The 19553-nt window shown below is 40.5% G+C and overlaps 1 protein-coding gene across 1 annotated transcript in view; it reads right to left on the bottom strand.

The window, feature by feature from the left end:
- TCF12 (transcription factor 12) overlaps positions 1-242 on the bottom strand; it is a 180502-nt gene extending 180260 nt beyond the window's left edge. The window contains exon 1 of the mRNA XM_068959074.1: positions 141-242. Within this exon, the coding sequence (XP_068815175.1) occupies positions 141-218 (78 nt within the window). The 5' untranslated portion in view covers positions 219-242. The remainder of the gene's footprint in view (positions 1-140) is intronic.
- Positions 243-19553: the final 19311 nt, after the last annotated feature.

Below are 19553 nucleotides of genomic sequence, written 5' to 3'. Positions count from 1 at the left end.
AGACGGCGGCTTGGCAGTCCCTCAGGTTTGGAAAGCAGCATGCTGCACAGAGGGCTCTCCAGGCCCAGGCCCCGCTTCCCACCCCCAGAATCCTAACTGTGACACCTTCCGGAGGAAGGGGAGGGTGATAGCAAACTTACCAACCCCAAGCAAAGACACACTGGCGATTCTGAAGCCTTTAAACCTTTTCTTCCGTTTTTCTCCTGTATATGACACATACTGGAGTAATCCTCTGGCCTAGTGACTCTATGAATATTCATATATCTGCCACTTAGAAACACGGGAAGCAATTTGTATTAAAATATCAACACAATGCTTTCCATTCTCTGTGCCCCAGAGGGATATAAATATGTACTTTTCCCCTTTGATGTATAAATAATGCTTCACTTTAGAGGAAAGCACTCAATGACAGAGATCATTATATGTTTCATGAGGACTGCTCTTTAACATATTTTAATTGCAAGGAGGAGCCTCTATTTATATATGGTGAAAATATTGTTCCTCTTAAAAGATTACTCTTTAAAATATACTGGCATTGGTACTCAGTACCCATTAGTACAGCCACAACACCGATAACATAGTTTGCAAACTGACTAAATCTAAAGATAGTAGAAACAATAAGATTAGCAGTTTTTTGTACTGATGTGTAATTGTATCAAAATTAAAACTGAATTACAAAAATAATAATTTTATTTGCCCTCTGATCACTGAGTTTGTAAGGTTCACATTTGTAGGCTTTTATTTGCAGCTAGAAACTTTAAGTGAAAGCTGAGATATTCATATAATCCGTGACCTAGGGTTTAGAGACATATAAAATAGCATAAGATATTTTAATTAAAGTGACATTCGGTGATTCATCCAGAATGACCAAATACAACTTCCTCACGTAAATGCTAGCACTAAGCACCCTCATTACCAACAGCTGCAGCATCACGGCAGCCATTCTGCTGCATTACATCTCTGTGGAGCTGACTGTCCTCTTTGAATAACTGCTCTTCCAATCTCCTGTAGAAAAATGACCAGAATGTAAATGAAGTTTCTAGAAACTATGCCAAACAACTTAGCAAGTACACAAGCCCCATGGAAGGTATGCTTTAGCCCAAAGTACACCATTAGTCTAACCAAAAGGAGATTGCTCTGGGGAGTCAAGAATTTTATGAGTTGGCCAATTCAGAAATTTCATAAGGAACTCACGCAGAGAGCTTGACTAAAGCTGAGAGCACTGTGAAAGAGATCACTGACTATTACATCCTGTATTACAATAAAACTATAAAAAGAGATGTAAATTATTTTTTTCTGGGTTCTAAATATCTGTTATTTTGGTCAGATTTCAAATCTTTAACCTATTCAGTTTTGAAACCCTCTTTATTTAACACTGATCAAAATAGCACGTACATTCAAATCACCAAGCCACGGTATTCTATCTAAATGTAATACCAAATCTTTCAGCTGTTGTGAGTATCTCCAACGGCTTTCTCAAGCTGCTGCTTACTTACTATCCTTTCTTTTCTGCCAGTCTCTATGAATTCCTCCTGCTCACTACAAGGGAAGAGTTAAATATATATATATATATATATATATATATTTTTTTTTTGGCATAGCCACATCCTACCATAGAGTTATACAAAGAAAAAAAAAAGGAATAGAAAAATAATGTGGTCCACCTTTTAAAAATGCTCTCATCTTTCAGCTAATTTGTTATTTTTGTAAGAAAATACGCTCAAGTCAGGCTTTATGAACATTTCAAAACATTTGAAGAAACAGGGATCAGAAAACTTCTTGCTCAGACAATAACTATAGATTTCCATTTGCAGCAAACATTTCCTGTTCCACTCCTGCTCCAATCTATAGTCAAGGTTCTCTCCTTACAATTGTATTTGCCAATGCAAATAGAGCAAACATATATTACACGAATCACAAAAATGAAAAACTTCCAGCTTTCTTCTGATGCTACAGTACCTTCCTTGCACATGGAAGGTGGAAGTGCCACTGTCACCTGCAATTGCTAAACCCTTTCTCTTTTACTTCTGCAAAAACAAAAGGTCTCAAGTATTCCATGGGAAGAATGAGGAAGACGGATAGCACAGAAATGTAAGAGGAATCATAACTGTCAGTCATTTTGCTAGTGATTTTATGAGCAAAAAATCCAGTAATAAGGGCTGAATTCCTGAAGATGCTTTCCCAGTCAGATTATCAGTGGTGAATTTTCCACTGAGTTAAGCAAGTTTATTAGTCTTATGGATAAACACTCTTTCCTTAGAGAAGTCTTAGGTCTGCCATGGAGTAGTGCAAAGAATAGGCATGTGAATATAATCCTACAAAGCCAGCAGTAAACTCCAGTCTCTGACAGAGCACACAACACAACTGTAAATCTTTATGGTAACAGCCCTTACAGCTGGTCTACCAACATCAGTATGGTAAGCTACCAACCACAGTAGGTCAGGGAATTGCAAGATGCCAGATGGTGATGGCAACATTCTTCCACATAGTTCAACATGGCCATGAAAATGGTAAAGAATTACATGCAGGCTATTAACAAAAAAAAAAAAAAAAAAAAAGGAATATAAAAAACCAAATCACTTGCACACAGAACCCTGAAAATCACCATGTTAAAACACTGATTTTAACAGTCTTTGTGCACTGCTTTCCCTCTGCTCCTTAAAGGAAAAATATTCGATACAGCAGACAGCTGTTGTGTATTCAGGGATGTGAGAAAATGTATTCTGTATTATTATTTAATGTATCATGCCTGTGTGAACAAAATCATTAAGCTTGCATGCCTCCCTTTGTTTTATTCTTAAATTACACACACTGCATTAATTCCCCACTGCCACCCGTACCACGCCAGCTCCCATGGTGTTCCCTGACAAAGCATTTGACCCAGGATGGAGTTTTCTCTGGCATGGCTCCTTTAAACCATGCATGTATGCACACAGCTTGCATCCACAGTGAGCAATTTATCCATGATAAACTCTATGGCTCAGCAAATCCATAGCCCTGGAGAGAAGTCAGCAAACCTCTCTTTTTGGTCCAGGTTTTTTTGACGACAGGCAAAATCCCACCCCCATGAAAACAAACTAATCCTTTCTGCAATTTCCAGTAGACTTCCCAGTACTCACGGCAATGCTCGTTCTGAGCCAGTAACAAGGACAACACAACCTTATTTCCTGCAGCTAACGTGGGCAAAACAATTCCATTTGCTGACTTGTGCCTGGGGACACCTGGAATGTGACTGAAGCCGATCAAAATTAATGAGCAGATTTTTGTTGCTGTGTTTTGGATAAAGCTCTTGGGGAGGCACTGTGTTCTTCCAACACCTCCTCCTGCTAAAACAGACTTTGGAAAAGAGTCCTACAAACAGACATACAACTATATTCACACAATCAAGCCTCATGATTGAGCAGTACTCATTCCCATCGTACAGATAACTTGAGTTGCTGCCTTCTACACTTACTGCACAGAAATTAAAATTTTACAAAGGTTTCTAGGACAAAAAACCATTTAGAACATTTGCAAGAGGACGTCATGGTGAAACCGCTCTCCATTTTATTTATTGGAGGGAGGGAACCAGGCAGAGCACGAGGTTGACTACTGTAAAGTCGGAAATGGTTTCTGTGGGGACACTTACAGCTAAACTTAATTCGCTGCTACGGCTGCGGACAAAACGCTCACCGACAAGTACTTCTGGCTAAGTGGGGAGTAGGTGAGAGGTTTGGCTTCCCGTAAAGGAGGCTACGCACCCTAGCAGTTCTTCCGTAAAGCCAAAAGTTGTTCAGAGAAAGGAAAAAAAAAAAAGAAAGAAAGAAAGAAAAGGCGCAAACTCGGAGGGGCGGCCCGCCAGCGATGACGCCGCGGGCCGCGGCCGAGCCCTGCGCGGCGGGGGCCCCCCGCGGCCGCGGCCCGAGCGCCCCGCTCGGCCCGGGACGCCCCGGCGGGCTGGGGGCCGGCGGCCGCTCGTGCCGCGGAGGCTGCGCGGAGGAGGGCGCTCTCCGGCCCCTCGGGCCGCGCAGGGCGGAAAGTTGCGGCCGCCCCACGCCCCGCTGGGGCGAGCAGGGCTCCCCCGCCCCCGGCGCCGCCCCGGACGAGCCGAGTCTCGCTTTCCCGGGGCCGGCCGCCGCGGCGAGGGCGAGCCGAGCGCCCGACACGGGCCGGGCCGGGCCGCCCGCGGCCCCCCCCGCTGCCCGGCGGCGGCCCCGCTCCCCGAAAGTTGCCACGGCCGAACAATGCGGCAGGACTATTTGTCCTTCCGCCGCCCGGCTCTGACGGGGAGGAGGCAGGCAGGCAGGCAGGCGGGGGGCGGCCCCGGCCGCGGAGGCAGCGGGAGGGGCTGTGGCGCGGCGCCCTGCCCCCGCCTCGGGCTCCCGGCCGCGCCCGCCGCCCTGCCCCCTTCCCCGGGCCGCCGCCGCCTCGGACGGACGGGGGTCGGGGAGCCGCGCTGTCCCGCATTCCCCCGCGACGCGGCCCCGCAGGGGAGACTGTTGCTCGTCGGCGCACCGAGGGCAAGAAAAGTCTCGTTTTTCGCCTGCAGCAATTCCTCGTGCCGTTTGCTGGCCGCGCTTCCCGCCGCCGGGAAGTGGGGCTCCCGCTGCCGCTGCCCCTGCCGAGCGCTGCGCAGCAGCCTAAGGGCTGGGCTCCCTAAGAGAGCGCCGCAGCAGAGCTTGCGGGCCGCGGGCATCCTGGAGAACTGCTGCTTTTCCTGCTTATAGTTTGAGAAATGGTCCTGAAGGTTATCAGTTGGAAAGCAAACAGCTTAAATCAAAAAGTGATTTTAAATTTACACAACAGTCACTCTGGGTACCTATTTTGCTAGAAGCCAGTCTTTATGTTAAACTGGTTCTTAAATGTTTTTAGTTACGCTAAAATCAACATAACGTTTTTGTGCTTTTACAGTGCCTTACTTTATAGAAGAAAAGTATATAGTCATACTATACACCACCTTAATAACATCAATTAAAAAAAAATCACACTGACTTCAAAGGTAACTTTAAAAAAAATCATTAGTATGATATAAAGCTTCATTCAAATAAATAATCTAAATATATTACTAAATAAAGCATTAATGAAATCAAAGTAAACTGATACCCATGGAGAAGGAAGTTCTCCTTTTCAATGTATTTCAATCTTTTCATTCAATAAACCCCAGCATGGCAATGCAGGTTGGTGGGGGGTTTTTTTGCTTTGTTTGTTTTTTATTACATGATTAATAACACCAGCATGCTGAAGTCATACTTGAAAGTCTCAAACAGAATGAGGAGAACTAGTACAGCTGAGCAGGTAGGCTGCTGCCCAGGCTGCAGCTGTGCTAGTGACAGGATGGAGGCTGGAAATAAATATGCCTGGGATAAAGGTTACTAGTGAAAGCAATTGGGGCAAAACATCTTCCACTGAAATCAAATTTGAAAGATCTTTTCGTTGAAAGACATCTAGATAGTTCAGAATGGAGTTAATTTGCAGGGGAAAAAAAAACATGAGTATCACCATTTTAGCCTGGTTTCTTAAGGAAATCACTTATAGACAGTTCCACTGTCTGTGTTTTTGTGAGGATGGACATGTTTCCTCAGTAAATCCTAAAATCGCTAGCTACTTTTAAGCAAATAAAATCAGGAGGTTTCATTCCTACACGTTCAAGCAAAACAGAGATTAAAGCAGGGGAAGAAAAAACAAAAAAGGAGAGTGTATCAGTGCACTTACTGGAGAAAAGACTAGTGTGAGCTCACTCCTTGTGAGTGGCCAAAGAATCCAAACACAGGATGCAGAGCCGGGGAAGGTAAACTGTGGTAGTTTCTTTTCTTGCAGAACAACTTCTGTTATTCTGCCTGCCACTAGGAGCTAGAAGCAGCAATCCATTTTACGCAAGCCTTTTTGAACATTTCCCATTGCCTGGTTTCACAGCAGCCAGGAAATGATCCCTTTAATCGAAAGCCATGTAACCAACAGGTAAGATTTTTCACTCTAAAATTGCTTGAAAGAATTGAAGTCTTACTACAGCTACTTGTCAGCCAGTCCCAGATAGGCCTCTCTCTCCTGCATGCATAAATTTTCCCACTGAACACTACCTCTCTCAGTGGCACCAAAGGGCGCAGGTTCACTCCTTCATACAACTAACAGACCATAAGATTATGCATTCTGGGGAACTAAGGGATGACAGAGAATAAAGATAAAATTTGCAGAGGGAAATCATGGCTGGGAAGAATACTAAGAACTTTTTATACCAAGCGTGTACAGGACTACATCCTAAATTACATTGAAAAAGTTTCATTTCTTAAATCTGTAAAGTGACAATACATTGTGGTTAGCATCGTTTCCCCCCCACCCCTGATTTTAAAGTATTCAGAAGTAAAGTTCCTTAACGTTTAACTTCTATTTTGAGAAGTGCTGCAGCATTTTCTAAGGTGGACTCTCGTATGAGGACAATTGTAAGTATTCAAGCATTTCCCTCACTATATCACTATTATGTGTATATACTATTATGTATAATATATCGCTATTTTGACCATACAGTGTTTCCCTGACAGACATACAAGTGTTCAAGGCCAGATGACTTCAAAAATGGTACCTGTGCTTCTGATGAACTAGCTCGGACTATTTCATCTGATCTCCTTTTTGTCACATGTAGATGAGATCTTATGTATTCACATGGTTTTAACATAGTCACATGCAGATCTTCATTGCAACTTTGTAGCTTCCAGATGCTGTATAATAATATAGCATCTTATTGAAGACTATGTCCTAACAGGTATTTTAGGTATTTTATGAGTTTGCACCCTAACTATAAACAGACACAGAAAATTATGCACTTTATGGCACGTAGTAGGTAGTTCCATGCATGTCTTAGTCTGGTGCTAAAGTGCACTTTAAAGAACTGATTATCCCCCTTCCCCTTCCCCCTCCCCCCCTTTTTGGCATTTTCTTTCTTAACAGCATATTTATGCTTTCAGTTTTCTCCTGTGCTTATACAACACTGGTTATAACTTCCAGAGCCATCATAAATCACAGGTAATCCCACCCTAGCTGTAGGTCCTGGAGAGCTGGTGTGTGTCAAACAGAGGCTTCTGAATGAAATACGACCTTTAATCAAGTTGCAAGATCTTGTAAGTACACAGAACATAAGAAAAGCCATGCTGGTCAGACCAAAGGTCTATGAAGCCCAGTGGCCTATCTCCAAAGTAACAGCCCAATACAGTGTCTGTTCTTTTCAGTTTACTCTCTCATATGTTCTCAAGAAAGTGATTACTAAGTTGGTTTTTGGAGAGTGGAGGTGGGCCTGACCCCATGCCTTTTCCTAGTATTACGTTGCTTCTAGAGTCAAGAAAAAGAACAATCATTAGCTAGTATAGGAAGCTCAGGGAGAATGCCAGAACCAGGCATGAGCCGGATTACGCTGCATCTGGCATACTCCTATTGATACCAATAAGAAGTTTAAGGATTTATTTAACAAGTTGCATTTGATTGTTGTGCTCAATGGCCATTGAGGGCTCTTCCTTTATGAGTATATCTAGTTTGTACTGAACTGTTTTAACAATCCAGCAGTTCTCCATGTAGAGAACTTAGAAAAAGAGTCAAGCATTGCTACTCATTTAAGGTGTCCTGTTTGGGGGGGGGGGGGGGGGGAGGATGTATTCCATGAGAGCAACACTTTGAAAGGTAGTAAAGGAGCTCCATGTCTTGAAGTGAAAGACTTGTATTTGTTCCCCATCATCTATAAGATAAACATACTGCCATTGAAAGCTCTAAGGGCTAAGTGTGATTTCTAATAAGCTCTGGGATTTTGGTCGGTCACTTTGTATTTCCCGCATCGCCATATCTCTAGTTGTAAGACTAAGGTTTTATAATATGAGCATGCTGTGATTAGTCCAGGGTGTCACGGTTAGTTTGCTACTGTATGCAGGCTCCTTGACCACAGGCTGCTGGGCAGGCCAAGCAGAATGGTTAAAGGTCAGCCTACCTCTGCATTTGCCTTAGCAGGAATCTGAGTCTCTCCTCTACCCAGCTCCTTATTTTCCTGAAACCTGTAGGAATTTAGTACAATTTTTTAGTACAATTTGAGATAATATCCCTCTGTTAAACTTGCTTGAAATTGGAAAATATATTTCAAAGACATTGGAAAAATGAGACTGAAACAGATGAACCAGTAGTGCAACTGCCCAAGCCTACCTTCCATAGAGAAAAAGTAGCATAAAAACAGGTATAAAATGTACATGCCATAATACTGCTCTGACTGAAGTCAGTGGAGATGAAGCTACTAGCTTCAAAGGAGGACTGAAGTATAGTTCATCCAGCTTCTCTTCTATAATGTTTCTAGCACAAACATCAGTGTCAGAATAATTCATCTTACATGTGGAAGTTTTCCATTAAGTTCTGTAAGAAAAATTGTTATTTCAAAGCTGAGAGATTTTTCTTTCCAACATTGTTTTGTATTGCTCCCTTCTTTTTCAAACTACACACAAAAAAAAGAAGTTAGCTGCATAGCTCAAGGCAATTCTAAAGCTTACATTCCTTGTAGCAGTGATATAGAAGTGATGGTTATTAGAGGCCTGAGCAGCTGCACGGCCGTCAAGGTCCTGGTTCCAAACTGCAAATTGAGAGGTTGCTTAGCCCAAGCTGAATTTCAGAACATACTTTTATCTTTGCGGGCAAGATTATGATATAGTTTTCAAATTTTTAGTGTCGTACTCAGCTACAGGTTTTTTTTAAATGCTATAGTTGCATAAATAAGCTTGAATACTGGCTTCCAGTTTATAGCTTTAAATATTATGATGCTATTTCCTATTTTTAATGATAAGGAAAATATTTTAGTGGTAGAAGTAGGAGACTTGTAGTGACATCTTGCCCTGCTGAAGTTTCTGAAAGTTTTATTTCTCCCTTCAGTGGAGCTATGGACTTTCTCTCTGGGCTTTCAGCTCTGTCAGTAATTGAGTAACTTTGTACAGATTGCTTTAGTTTCCTTCATCTCATGTGTCTCAGATGAGAAATGAGAGTAGACAATAACCTCTCTGAAAAGGTTGCCAAGAACTACTAAACTAGAAGACCTTCAAATGAATGACATAGCAAAAAAGCTTTTAAGTAACTTAACATTTAAAACTAAAAGTGGGTGCTATCCTGCATACCCGTATGAATGTATATTAATTTTGGTTTATAGGATAGATACAGTAGGTACAAAAAAAACTTTAAACTTTACCAGAAATATATTTAAAATATTACTTACCTGTAATTTATTACTAGAATGTACACATATGGCCTACATTTCTTTGTACAGCTGTACAATATGTAAAAGTTACCTTAAGATTCTGCTACCTGTGAAAACAAGGATTTTTCAAATGATTGTTTGTATGCAGAGATCAAGAACTTGGTTTCCTTTGTAAAACTCCACTCCCTCCGTTTTTTTTGCAACTGATGTTTTAAATATATATTAATTTTAATAAGAAACAGTTTCTGTGGTTACACCTTCTACCTGATATTATGAAAACATTGTAAAACATACATTGCAACTCAGTTGCAACACAGCCTTTAAACTCTCCTTAAACCAAATAACAAAAAAGAAACTATTAGAATATCAGTTTGGCAAGATTTATGGGGGGGAGGGGGGGTTGTTAGGCATTTTTGGTTTTATGCTGCAGCTGTGTATTTCTGTATCACTCTTATGGTGGTTAAGCTGGAACAGTAAGATAGCTTGAGGTATGTATATCTAAAAATAAAGATGTTTTGCTCAGTTTGAGAGACAAGGACATTTCTTGTACAACTCTAAAAACTGGAATGTTTTTCACAGTAAGTTTTACAGCTATGTGGTAGTTGTAGCATAACTAAAATACGAGTTACTTATTTGCATTTCACATTTTCAGAATATATTTTTCACCTCTGTTATCGAATATACAGTCCCCAAACAGCACAGGAAAGGGTTAACAGGCTCAGAACTGTAATATTTACAGTAGATTTAAGAATAGGAAGAAGGCCATAGAATAGCTAAAGCTTAACTTTGAAAATGAGGTCTCCAGCTGTAATTTTCCATAGGAGAGGCTTTATTTCAAGTGATAAAAATAGTTTAAAAAGCCATGAACTTTCTTGATACAAGTTTCCTGCGGGATTGCTCCTCAGGCTAACAATTAGTGCTATACAATGATATTTCGGTATTTAAATAGCATTAAATGTGTATAATACAAGCGATATCAGAACTGTTATCTTTATATTATGATATTCATGATACTGGCCTTGTAACCTGCTCAGTGCCACCCACTTGGTCTGACCTAGCCTTGCTCTACCTGGGTATTGTTATCTTAACACAAAATAAAAAGCGTTAGGACCCACATTACTATGATAGAATAGCAGTTGTAGTGTTATTTCAAGGCTTCCCAGTAACGTACAGTCAGCAGAACCCAAACACATTACTTTACAATGATTTAAACAAATATTTAAGGTTAAACAGCTCCTTACTGACTTTTTCAAATGCGGGTCGGTATTACCACATTTACTTATCACACAGCTTTATTACACGCAGTGTGACAGACGTCATACTGCAGCTTAAACTGTCACCTTCTGCTATCAGGAGGTTTTGTGCATGATTGCTTGATGGCTGGTCCCAAACCAGCTCCCCTCAGTATGTTGGCTTAGGTTCCTGGCACCTTTTGTTGGTGCAAGCTGTGCACCGAGCCTGCCATTCTCTTCAATGCTTGTGTCCTGCCTCACTTAAAACCCTTTTTAGGGAACACACCTTATCCAGATCACCATTTTCTGTCTGGACCACTGTCCTGTCCACAGCAGTGGGTATTGGAATGACTCATGTCAACAGGAAGAGCTCTTTCTATCTGCTTTAGCTTTTCTTTTCTCCTTTTTTTTTTTTTTTTTAAAGTTATCTCAGCGCTGCTTTTCCTTACCTTGGAGGTACTTGGATAAGGAGATCTTGTTAAAAGAACCCCTCATAGTGCTGAATCAATTAAATTCTGCCATAGTGTGCTATGGTCCATTACCCAACTGCGGTGCATCACACACATCACAATTTATAGACACATCTTTAGTTTCCCGACTATCATTCTCGCCTGAGCTTTTCCAGTATATTCTGCTTCTCAGAACCAGGAGTGAAGATCTGGAGTGACAGTGAACTTCTTACTGTTAAAGGTAAATAGGTTTGTTATGCAGTGCTCTCAGGACATGAGCTCAAAGCTAAAGAGTGGCTACTAATCCCAGTATTCCTGGCATACCTCATACATTATTCTGTGTTAGTTTGTACAAGGGCATTCATACCTGGCTGGAAGATGAACAAGGCAAGGGCTGGCTACTCCCTAAGGGACAGGCAGGCAGGAGCTGAACACAGTAACACAACTGGCAGGGTAGGGGCCTCACTAGATAGGGTCAAGTCCCACAGCACCCAAGTGAGGTAGGCCCAGGAATGGCAGCCAGGCTCAGCTGGGAGTCCAAATCATCAGGCAAGCTTGTGGTCATGCAGCAGATCTGAAGTCAATCTGAAGCTCAGGATTAGATCCAGCAACAGTAATCAGGGTCAGACACAGCCCTGGGATTAATAGGCAGATCCATGGTGATAAGGCAGGTCTGAAGTCAAGCTGGGAAGACAGCCTGCAGGTCCAGATCAACAGGATCCACAGATAAACACAGGTAAGTCTGTAGCTGAGTTGGAGGCCAACACTCCTACAGTATCAGCATAGGAACTGATAGCCCAGGACTGAGCTTAAGTAGGGCTCCTGGGCCCATGGGCAGGGGTGGGTGGAGGCCCCAGGTGAGGCTGGTCCGGGCCATTAAAGCCTATTAGTGCCCTTGGGGCTCTGACAATGTTTATGCCATCTTGCTCCTAATATCAAATAAATATTAGCTAGAGCTCGTGTATTAGGTGGGTTAATTAATCTGGACGTATCACGCTGCTTATAGAAATATTACTTCTGGAGACAGCTTACATATCTGCAAACAGTTCTGCACTGCACAGTGCAGAAAGCTCCAAAGCTACTGCTACATATTGACAGCCTCAGTTTTCAGCTTCACAGAGCTGTGCCTGGGAAGGTGTCTTGAAAGGCACAGGGCACTTGTCACCAGCCTTGACTATTTTGACTTCTGTAGATGGTTTTCTATTCAAACATCATGGAGTGAATGAATCAATACCCATGTTTTGCAACTTCCTGGGTGCATTCAGTTATAGCTTCTTCCTGAGGATTCTAAAGATTTTGTATCCAGCCAGTGCTCAAAAGAGGAGCTGGCAGAATTGCTTCATCGCAAAGGGAATAGCCTATAACTCTTTCTGTATCTGACCGTGTCCCTTTTCCTGTTGCTTCTTTCCCATTAAATACCTACATACGTAATTGCTTCCATCAGCACCACTTCCAGGCCTCCTGTACTATCACGCTGGATCTCTAGCTATATTTCAGTAAGTCTGATCCCAAGCTGCTTCTCTTTACTTTTCAAAAACCTTTTCGGGGTCTTTGATCAGTTTCATCCTGAATCATTGTGTACTGAGTTCACAGCTTTCTAACAGAAACATGTGGAATCTGGATAGTTGGCCATCCATGTAAATCACTGAACTTGATGACCTTTTGAGGTCCCTTCCAACCTGAATTATCCTATGGTCTTGTGATCCTATGATCCTTCATATTACTCAGTTTAACATTTGTTTTAAGCCCTCACTCTCAGCAGAGAAATTGTGCATGAAAAACTGCTATAGGGACATAAAACTTTTCTCGGAGAGGACTGGATGCTGATCCCTCTGACTTACAGTCAACCTTTAGAAAGATTAGCAGTGAGCTATCAAATGGTGTCTCAAATGCAGAAGGAATCAAAATGATTTGTTTAGCATGAAATAGAGCCAAATTAAAACTAGGACAGAAAGCTTTTGGGGGAATAGACACATGGTAAATAGAAGTGGCTGCTGCCACTGCCACCCTGCAGGGCCCTACAAGATATCATGGAATGTGTCAATGTGATTTATTTTTACGAATTATTCCTATGGGCATTATAAATGTATACTGTGAAGATTAAAAGGAGTTGTTTCTTTAGAGATACTACATTAAGATTCACCATTATGATCCAGTTTAATTTTTAAAATAAAGGACCCCATTCTCTGAAAATAAATCAGCATAATAGAATATTGTATACAAATTGCATCATAGAATAATTCACAAGGCTGAATATATTTTTAAAAACCAAAGAAGTTAGAAATGAAAGAGATGAGGCAATGAGCAAAAGCACTGAAAGCTTTCCACTCTGCAAGCAACACACTCCGAGACATAATATTTCCTGTACTGCAGGGTTTTTTTTACTATTATATCAATTAACCCTTCAAAAATTTAGGAAGTCATTCCCAATGCTGTCCCCTGTTTTGTAAAGAGGATACGTCTGCCAATTTAGCTTAATGAACAATTGCCTGTGGAGGTGTCACTTTCAGAAGTGCCTGGAATTTCTACCCACACTGATCAGGAATACTATGATTATCTCAAAAACACAATTTCCAGTGTTTTTAATGTCTTTCTAGCAATCTAAAGGTCATAGTACACTTGATACAGGACTACTAACTATATAGGTTTCTATAATCACTAATCACAATAGAATAGAATATTTTTCTGTGCAGCACAGAATCTTCAGGTAGTACACAGCCTATTTGTTTCAGCATCAGAAAGCATTTAGTGCATGCACTTCTTGGTTCTGACTGTAATTATGAACTTTCCACTAGACTACATGTATTTCTAAATAAGTGCTGATTTTGATGTAGACAATACTCACTGTATATGTGGTCCCCAGAGAACCTTTCACTGCATATAGAAAGACTGTCAGAATTCTCTTTCACTAAAACCTTCTTGAACTAGACTTGGCATTGACTATGGCTGATATCTACGCTGAAGGGTTCAACTATGAACTGCACTCACTTTGTCAGATGCAACCTGAATATATTTAAAGCTTTAGGCAATATAGAGGGTTTCACTCCTGTGCATGGGGGAAAAAAGCTAAGGGCTGTACATGGAGGACATGAAAATAACCCATGGTTCCACTTTATACTTAAATCAAATATCTATTTTGAAATAAAAAATATCTTACGCCACTCATTTGGAAGGTTATTAGTTCATTTAATTTTGTGTATGTGTATATATCTATTGTTATCTTTTCGTTTTTCTATATGCCTGCTTTTTCTGTCTTGTAGTACACTGGGATTAGGACAGACTTTTGCTTTGTAGAATTGTTTTGTTGTCTTCACCATTAAATACAGATTTGTACGGCAGAACACTATCTATGAGAGTATTTCTACATATATCTATGTATGTTAAGTATAGCACAAGGTATTTGAAAAATCCCGTTATAAAAGCTATTGTCAAAAAGTCAATTGTTTGCATTTAATGATATAAATCAAAATTTGTTTCCAACAGATATCTCAAATACATATATGAGTTTAAAGTCCCTCAAAAATAAATTTAGTTCTTGTTAAATGAGCTTCCTAAATGCAGCCTCAGACAAAAAAGCAACAGAAATCAGGAAAATGGATTCTGTCACATTCTGGAGGTAGTTATAAGGCAATATATCACTTACAAAGGAACTTCAAAAGCTCATGAGCATTTGGGGCATGATGTATCAGAAAGGAAGTCAAGTTCATAAATGACTCACTTACCAAATGTTATAGGAAAAGGAGGAGGAGGATCCTGGCTATCTTGGAGAACTCTAATTTATGTCCAAAGACTGTTCTAGAGAAACAAGGAATCTGTGGAATGGAAAGCATGTGTAAATGTTTTCCTGTTTTCTCTATATGTGCACTCTCATTACGTTACCCACTGTAAAAAGCCACTGGCTTAGAAATATTGTTGCAAAATCTGCATCTTCTGTGCTTAATTTGCATTCCTAAACGTTCCTACAGGAGAAACTGTAAACAATGCCTGCAAAGTTGGAACTGTGGAAAGTCTATAATTAAGTAACTGAAGTCTTCACTGGTTTTATGGTGAAAGGGTTTACTGTGGCTGGACTGATAGGTCTTTTCTGGACTTGTAGTTTTTACACAGTTACTTAGAGACTCCAGACAGATAGCTTTGGAGTCTGCACAGACCAATAAAAAAGTACATAGTATGTGGTGCCACCCAGACAATATTTAAAAGTTACAACTGTTATAATACACATACACACACGGAGAATATATGTAATGGGATAATTATTGTAGAACAGCTATTACAAGAAAGATTTTCAAGACAGAGGCCCCCTCTTGACCATTAACTACATCTTGATTATTACATTCCGATTTTGTTGAGAAAGAACAGAACAAATGTTGATTTTTACAGAACATGAAGCTCTTTGCTATATTACCTTCCTGAGATTTTTAAGCTGGATAGCAGTTTAACTTGTCCATCCACTGCCCAATTTCAACTTCTAAAACATTTTTGAAAATTTAAGTACTTATCAAAATTATTACATTCACACAAACTCAGTCACAGTGGGTAATTAATCAGTGAAACGTTAAGGATGAGTCATAACTTTAATTACTGCCAACTTTCTATAGTACATTAAATGCAAGAGCATGTCAAACATATTGCCACCAAAGTTTATCCTTGGTCTGCTGAAGCTTCAAGTCTAGATTAAAAGAGGTTCTCTGCTGAAATCAATAGAGGAAAGGAAGGGAAAGGAACTCTTTCCAGGCCCAAACTCTCCTGTGGACAGCAATGGTATCATCCTCTAACTACACCAGGAGCTTTAGTGGTGCCATCTTGCAGCTACACCTTGAGCAATTGTGGAGATGCTATGCAACTGTACCTTCATCCCTAATGTGAGAGTGAGGAATGATGATTCTACATCGTTAGCCCTTCTCTAGTGGTTGCAAACCCAGTCTCTCGTTTTTCATGCATTACAGCAAATTTGCAACTTTGTTTTCTTCTACAGGCTAAGATGTGTAGATGTCTATCTGAATTTGCAGTCTGTTCCACATACATAAGAGTTTGCATTAGGCAAGCGAGTGCCATATCTCATAAATGCACCTCAGTCTTTGTTGGATTTTCATTATTTCAGTCCAGAAAGCTCTGCAAGCTCATGTGTATCATTAAGATTGTATCGTATAATTCAAATTCTTTTATTTAGAGAATAGCCTAAATAGGAAATACAAGAGCACAAGGAGCCTCTAATTTATGTAAGTGGCAGTAGTAACATGAGGCATCCCTTGAGTTTTGACCTAGACCATGCTCTGAAATACACAAGGTTTGTAGAAGTGCTGATACAATAACTATTTTTCAAGGGTTAATTTAAAATTTCGCACTAACCTGATCACATCTAAAGGATTATGAGAATAGGTATCTTAATATTACTGATAACTGAAAACTAGTTATACTCTTCCCATCCCACCCTTCTGCAACCCTCTCCAATTACGAGTGATTCATGAGAATGAATATAAGTTGTGCTCACTGGAAAAGAGGATTTGATTCTAAACGTGGTGCTTATTTGTCTAAGCCATAAAAAATAGAGCCAAAAAACTATGGAAGAGAGGCCCAAGGCTGAAATAGCAGGGGTTTTTCAAGCTAGAATTGAGATCAATTGGCAGCACTGCATGGGGGCAAGCTTGCACAGTCTCTTCCTGAATTCTGTTTGGTTTAAGGAAGTGCTGTCAATTCTCATTTTCATAGAGTTAAGATTATCTATCCATTTTTTCAATAAGTTACAAAAAATGTCACTTGACTTCTAATCAGGCAGTTTTGTGTAAAAACCACTGCTGGGCTTCTTGACAGCTACAAAAATCTAATAAATTCTTGGATACAAGAGAGAGTTTATGTAAAATTCTCAGATCTTCTCTGAGTGTTCTGAGCAGTATATGGCTTTATGGTTGTAAAGTCTGACAATTTTTTTTCAGCGGCTCGCGTTTCAGCAGCAGAACTATTGGTGGCATCAGGTGTCTCTGAGTTTTGCACCATTTAAACCTGGCAGCTGTTTCATTTACCTCTGTCACATAATAAAACCTCTTGATATAAAAGCACAGAAAAAGGAAAATTTCCAATAACACCAGTCAGAGTATGATCACTAGACGCCACTTCAGCTGCAGTGCACACAGCTCTTTACAGTATTTCAACAAATACAGGTAATTTAGTTTCAAAGGGACAGATTCTCTGGGTTTCTGAATTCTTTTTGTGATCCTCAACTCGTTTGGAAAGATCAGAAACAGGGCTGGCAGAAAGCATGAAGTGAGTGAAACAGAATGCCACAGCTCACCATCTATTAATGTCAGTGTTAACGGGGAATCTGATTCCAGCACCCTACGGTGGTGAAGGTGACCTTAGTCTTTTAAGGTCACTGCCAGGTAGAAAGGATCAGAGCATTTCCCAGGTTGCTCTAATTTGTTGTAGCCAAAGCATAACCACAATAGCAGATCGTTCACAGTATTCTCGTCTTCCAGCTCTCACTTCCCTACCTAGCAGACACCTGCTACACCAAAGAATTACCTACCCATTTTAACAAGCTGTCTTGCACTTTTTTGCTTTCAGGAACGTCTTTGTCTTGGCTACGAGGAAGGCTACTGTCTGGGCCAATTCTGTTTGCCACATTTCATGCTAGTCTTCATCAACTGTTGATTCATTACAGACAATGCTAAGCAGTGTTCAGGACAGCCAGCATGAAGATTCTTCCTGTCATCATGACATAGTTTATCCACATCATTTCTTAACCACGCTTGTGTAATTCTGGAGCTAGATTATATTTCCAGCTGCTATTAAACAATTACATTTCAAAAGGATCAGGAACATATCTTTAAATACTATCTTTTTACCAGAGCAGGACACTTAGAACACCTTTTTGAATGCAGCCTTCATATGCTTTATGCCTTTACTTTGGGATTGGATTACTATAACTGACTCAAGAGGGCAAGGCCTGCGGTAGCCACTGAGAGCTGAAACTGTTACATATTCACAGCCTAATGGTTAAAGTGAGATACCTGAAGTCAAACAAACTACGAGTGTTTTGTGTCTATCCTGGCTTGAGTGTGTTTGAGGAGATGTCTAAAGGAGTTGAGCCGACCGATGCGTTAACAGCCTGGAATTGCCCTAAATGACAGAGCACATCTCTCCCCCTCTGCTCTGCACCAAGACTGGCAAAGGTGACGCAGCTGGCTGCCCTGCTGTTGGCAGAACCACCTGCCAGTGTCCCTCCCCCCGGCACGTCTCCCCCTCCCAGTCTCAAATAAGCAGTTGTTAATTCTCAAGTTATTCTACAAAGCTGCACAGGTTTCACAGGACAGAGATGCTGCAGAGGGGATTCTCTCTGGAGTTAGCAGGGTATTTTTATTCTTTCAAATGTTCTGAGGGCAAGAGCTATCTGCTTCCTGCTGCGTGGAGTATGTAGGCATTAGCCTTTTATGTAGGGCCATTTAAAGAATGAGAAAGATCGCAAGTATTCTGGATGAAAACCTTCTTTGTTTTTGTACATTCTACATAGACAGAGTTTAAAATTCAGCTTTCCTCAGACTCTGTTTCCCTCTGCTAAATGTCAAGGATTAAGTATCATTCAGATGTGTTGGAAATTAATTTATTCTCCCTTTTCAAAAGGTGCCCATAGAGAAGTAGTTGGCTTCCCTTCAAACAGAATAGTCTAAAAGGAAGAAAGAACTACTGAGCAGACAAGTCAGCACAGTTGCACTTTAAAATGATTGATACTAAGGGACTGAGTTTGTACGTTTAGTAGAGAGGCCATGAAAAACAGGTTTATACCATGGGCTCATGAAACGTGATTAGATTATTAGCAATAAAACCTACATGGATCCAGAAGTTAAACATAGTTGTACTGAGAGGCCTGGCTGTATGGGCTTGGAGAAGCACACTTGTTGAATAAAGAATATGCAAACATAATAGCTCACTTTAAAACGTAGATGCAGAAAACTATGGAGTTTCTGACGTTATGCTTCCAAATGTGAACTGAATGTGAACTTCTTCTTGACTCTCTTAAATATGCTCTTACAATTCCTTTTCAGTGGATAGCGGTTTTAAAAGTATCAGTTTAGCATTTTAATTTTTAAGCAAATAATTGATCACTAATTTTGAACGGTATTCCTATGACATTGGAACTAATTGTATATACTACCCATTCTGAAATGTCATAGCCTTAATAAAAACTGAATATGTACTTAGCCAGCCCTATTAGTGTACAATTACATGGGGCATTGGCAAACCAGGATGCCAATCTCTATGCCACCGGAAACATGATCCTCTTTCTTATCTTCTCAGTATAGCAAGCACCTTTATCCATTTCCTTTCCTAGCTGCTGTTGCCACTGTTCTCCTTCATGACTCTGACTGACAACCCACTAAAGTTAATGGCCACATTTCCACTCACTGCCACAGAGGAATTGCCAAGCCCGCTTTATACTATCAGACTGATGCTATCTGTTACTCCTCATTTCTGAATTTTCTCCTAATATGTATATCATGTCATTATATATAAGTCATTGCAGAAATGATACATGTATAAAGTGAGAAAAAAAGCTTTATTTTCTTTTTTCCTCTTATATTTGCTGAAACAGGCAAATATTCAGGAGCTACTGCACAGCAGAACTTTCCCTGGATAACATGGCTAAAATAGATGAAAAGGACTGAGGTTTTCTAAGTAAACCTTTATACT

Source organism: Struthio camelus, chromosome 12 (assembly GCF_040807025.1).
Source record: "Struthio camelus isolate bStrCam1 chromosome 12, bStrCam1.hap1, whole genome shotgun sequence".
NCBI classification, from domain to species: Eukaryota; Metazoa; Chordata; class Aves; order Struthioniformes; family Struthionidae; genus Struthio; species Struthio camelus.
This window is presented reverse-complemented; position numbering and strand designations above follow the sequence as displayed.